Raw genomic sequence first — 3230 nt, 5'->3', positions numbered from 1 at the left:
ACTACCAATGCTTCTCAAAAGAATGCTACTGGCTATACTGATGGGGACTATTTTCTTTATTTCAGAATATTTTTCTCAAGGACAACATCTAATATAGAGAAGGTAACAGCCTATTAGACAAAGAACCAGGTTGCCTAAATGATCGAGGGAAAATTACTTCTTAGCATGAGGCTAATAACTGTTCTGCATTTCCTTTTTGATATTATGTCCAAAGTATGTACAATTGTCTCTTGTAAAAATCATCTTGACAGAAGCAGCATGGGAACTAAAATCTTGCCTTGATTCCGTCACCAACAGAGCTTTATCTCCTCATTTCATAAATAAAATACCTGCCCTGTGAATATTTTCCTTGTTTCTAGAGACGAACCACAGCTGAAAATGTAAAATAGGGATTTAAAGCTAGAAGTAAAAGTAAACAGTAACATATGAACTGTGACTGATACAGAACCTTTTATTAAGTCTACATATGACATTTTCAAATGGTAGGACATTTATTTTGCTTTTGAAGCAGCTGTTGCAATTTAAATGATGAATATTTGGAGATGAAAATTATAAAATGATCCTATACAAGGTCAAGGAGGGAACACTGAATTTCCAGGAAAACTTGACATCCTACTTAACATTTAACAAGTGACATGACCTCAGAAGAAATTAAACAATACAGAAGTGGCCTCACTGTTCACAAACTATAATTTAATTTAAGGACCCCTATGAGTCCTACATTGCTCTGAAGACCCAGGGAAGAACATAAAGGCAATTCAGTCAGTAGGGCATTGATTTGGGGGCTGTCCAACAAAAATGTAAATTTTTAAGCACAAAATTACCATTTTAGGCAAGGCAGCTGTTTCCTATTAATTATACCAAAACCAAAATCGCTATTCATATAGTCTTTCCTAAGTGTCTGCTCCTGAAATTATATTTTGTTTGGTTATTCTGGGATATTCTGTTCAGCTATCTTATCCTGGTGGGCCATCAACCTGCAAATCTACTTAAAATAAGACAGGTAACACCAAAATCCCAAGAGGTTCCTCTCTAGGAAAGCAATCATCTGGCAGTATGTGCCCTCAGATATTTGCAGGCCAAAGTTTTTCTTCCAGTAACCACCCTGGAACCTGGTATCTGAATCAATTCCAATAATTCTTTTTTAGAAAATAAGTTGGGTTCTACCCCAGAGTTCTGCTGTACAATGCCCACCATGCCTGGCGTCAGGTGGAGAGCCCACAAGCAAGTCTTAACCTCGTACAACCAAACTTTGAGACATCTTTACCCACATTTAAACTTCCTTGGGCTCATGGAAGGGATCCAGATATACACCAGTTACTGGCTAGGATTTAAGAAAAAAAAAAAAAAAGGAAAAGGAAAAGAAAAGAAAAAGAAAAAGAAAAAAGAGAGTACTTATTTTAAAACTATGACCCATCCCAACTCACTTTGAGGGGTGGACTTTGCCTATGTGGAGGGATGCTTGGCATCTTCTTGGCTAGCAAAGCATTCTCTTTTCTCTCCCTCGGTCAGAGCATGTGATGGGGGCTGGGCAGCCCTTTGGCCTGCAGAGTTGAGGGGGGTCAGGGTTGGGCTTGGGGCAAAGGCAGGAAATGGGCTTGCATGGGCTTGTCCAAGTGGACACTTTAAGACAGGGTAGACCATGGAGTTTCCAGATTGCCAAGCCAAGATCACTAAGGCAGAAGAATCAGAATAAAGGTAAGCATGTGGCTGAAGGGTTTTCTAAAGTATCCTCTGGTTTACTTGACAGGGGCAGGAGGGTGTCAAACCTAGCCTGGTAGGAAAGTTCCAAACAACTTTGGACAACTCTTCTTGACATTTCTGGTGCATTACAGCTGCACAACATTTCTGAAGGATACATATTTCTTAAAAGATTAGTAGTAGTGGTAATTATTAGTATCAGAATTATGCTTTTAATCTACTATTTTAAATAATTACTATTACATACTACTACTAATATTGCTTAAAGTAGCTGACATGTTTAAGACATAGGGTAATGGCTTCTTAGATTTTTTAAGGTTTAACCACATAGGGAACACTTACAGTATTTATGCCATAGACCTTCAGCCACTTGCAGAAATTCTTTCACTACACTGAAATTTAATACCATACCTTTATAGACAGTGGATATAAGAATCATCTGTTTGAATAACATCCTTAGAAGTTTTTTTAGCAAAACTCAAGTTTGAAGATCCCATTTATTATGTCTTAAGAATTCAAATGATAAATTGTTATATATTGCTGTTTGAGAAAAATATAATTTCTATGGCTGAATCTGTATTCTTCTGTCATAAAAGGAAAATCATGCCATGACACTGAATAGTCCTTATGACACTAATACCAAATGTTTGTGTCCAAATCCGTGGCCCCCTTAAAATGAATGATCTGCTTAACTATTTAAATAGGCACATTCTATTGTTTTTTCCTGCAATTATTTGAATGATGCTGTCCTGACAGCTGCCTCAAATCCTTTTGGAAACAGACTGAAAACATTTTTTAAATATATGAGAAATGCTAAGTGATCAATGAGCTCAAAGTATCACATAAATGATATCCTCTGAAGGTGAATAATGGCTTTGTGAAGTGGTCACGTAAGAATATAGTATTATGCCCATTTAGAGAAAGGCAGACATTGCCTCTTATAATCAGTGGTGAATCTAGGAAATTCCTGGGTTTTGAGACAATATGACTCAGCATTTAATGGGTCTGACCGCCATGCTTCCCTATGTAGCAGAAAACCAAAAAGAACCAATTCCTTCTCAAGATTAGGCAGATTTCATGATTTGTGGACAATGAGAGACCTCCAGTGACCCACAGCCTGGTGTTGGCCAGCACACGCAGAAAGGGTTCTTTAATTTTTTCCAACTGCCTTAGCACAATATACTTTTACCAGACGACACAGACAATGTATGATCTTCTTCAGTTCATTTTTCAAGACAATTACCAAGCCTTTCAAATTCCGAAATAAGCAATGGTTCTGTGAAAATCCTCCAACCATTAATACAACTCATTTCTTACCCTTTGTTCTTTACACAGGCATTTTTCAAGTGAACGTAGCTGGAAGGAAATATACCCTGGAAGAGAAAAGAAGAAGGTTATGGTGCTAGCTGTCTGTTAAGGCAGGGTTAGTTTCACAAGTCATATATGTCAAACACGGCCACACAACCATGACAATATCAGGGGCAGGGAAAAACAACATCTCTACCACATTCTATAGGCTGAAATCTATT

The 3230-nt window shown here is 37.6% G+C and overlaps 1 protein-coding gene across 1 annotated transcript in view; it reads right to left on the bottom strand.

Moving 5' to 3' along the window:
• The window catches only part of DOCK4 (dedicator of cytokinesis 4), a 477172-nt gene that overhangs the window by 267139 nt on the left and 206803 nt on the right, over positions 1 to 3230 (bottom strand). Inside the window, exon 3 of the mRNA XM_012652744.1 lies at positions 3019 to 3074. Coding sequence (XP_012508198.1) covers positions 3019 to 3074 — 56 coding nt within the window. The remainder of the gene's footprint in view (positions 1 to 3018; positions 3075 to 3230) is intronic.

Source organism: Propithecus coquereli, unplaced genomic scaffold, assembly GCF_000956105.1.
Source record: "Propithecus coquereli isolate 6110/MARCELLA unplaced genomic scaffold, Pcoq_1.0 Scaffold4, whole genome shotgun sequence".
NCBI lineage: Eukaryota > Metazoa > Chordata > Mammalia > Primates > Indriidae > Propithecus > Propithecus coquereli.
Note: the sequence above shows the minus strand (reverse complement) of the source record. Positions and strands in the feature narration are given on the sequence as shown.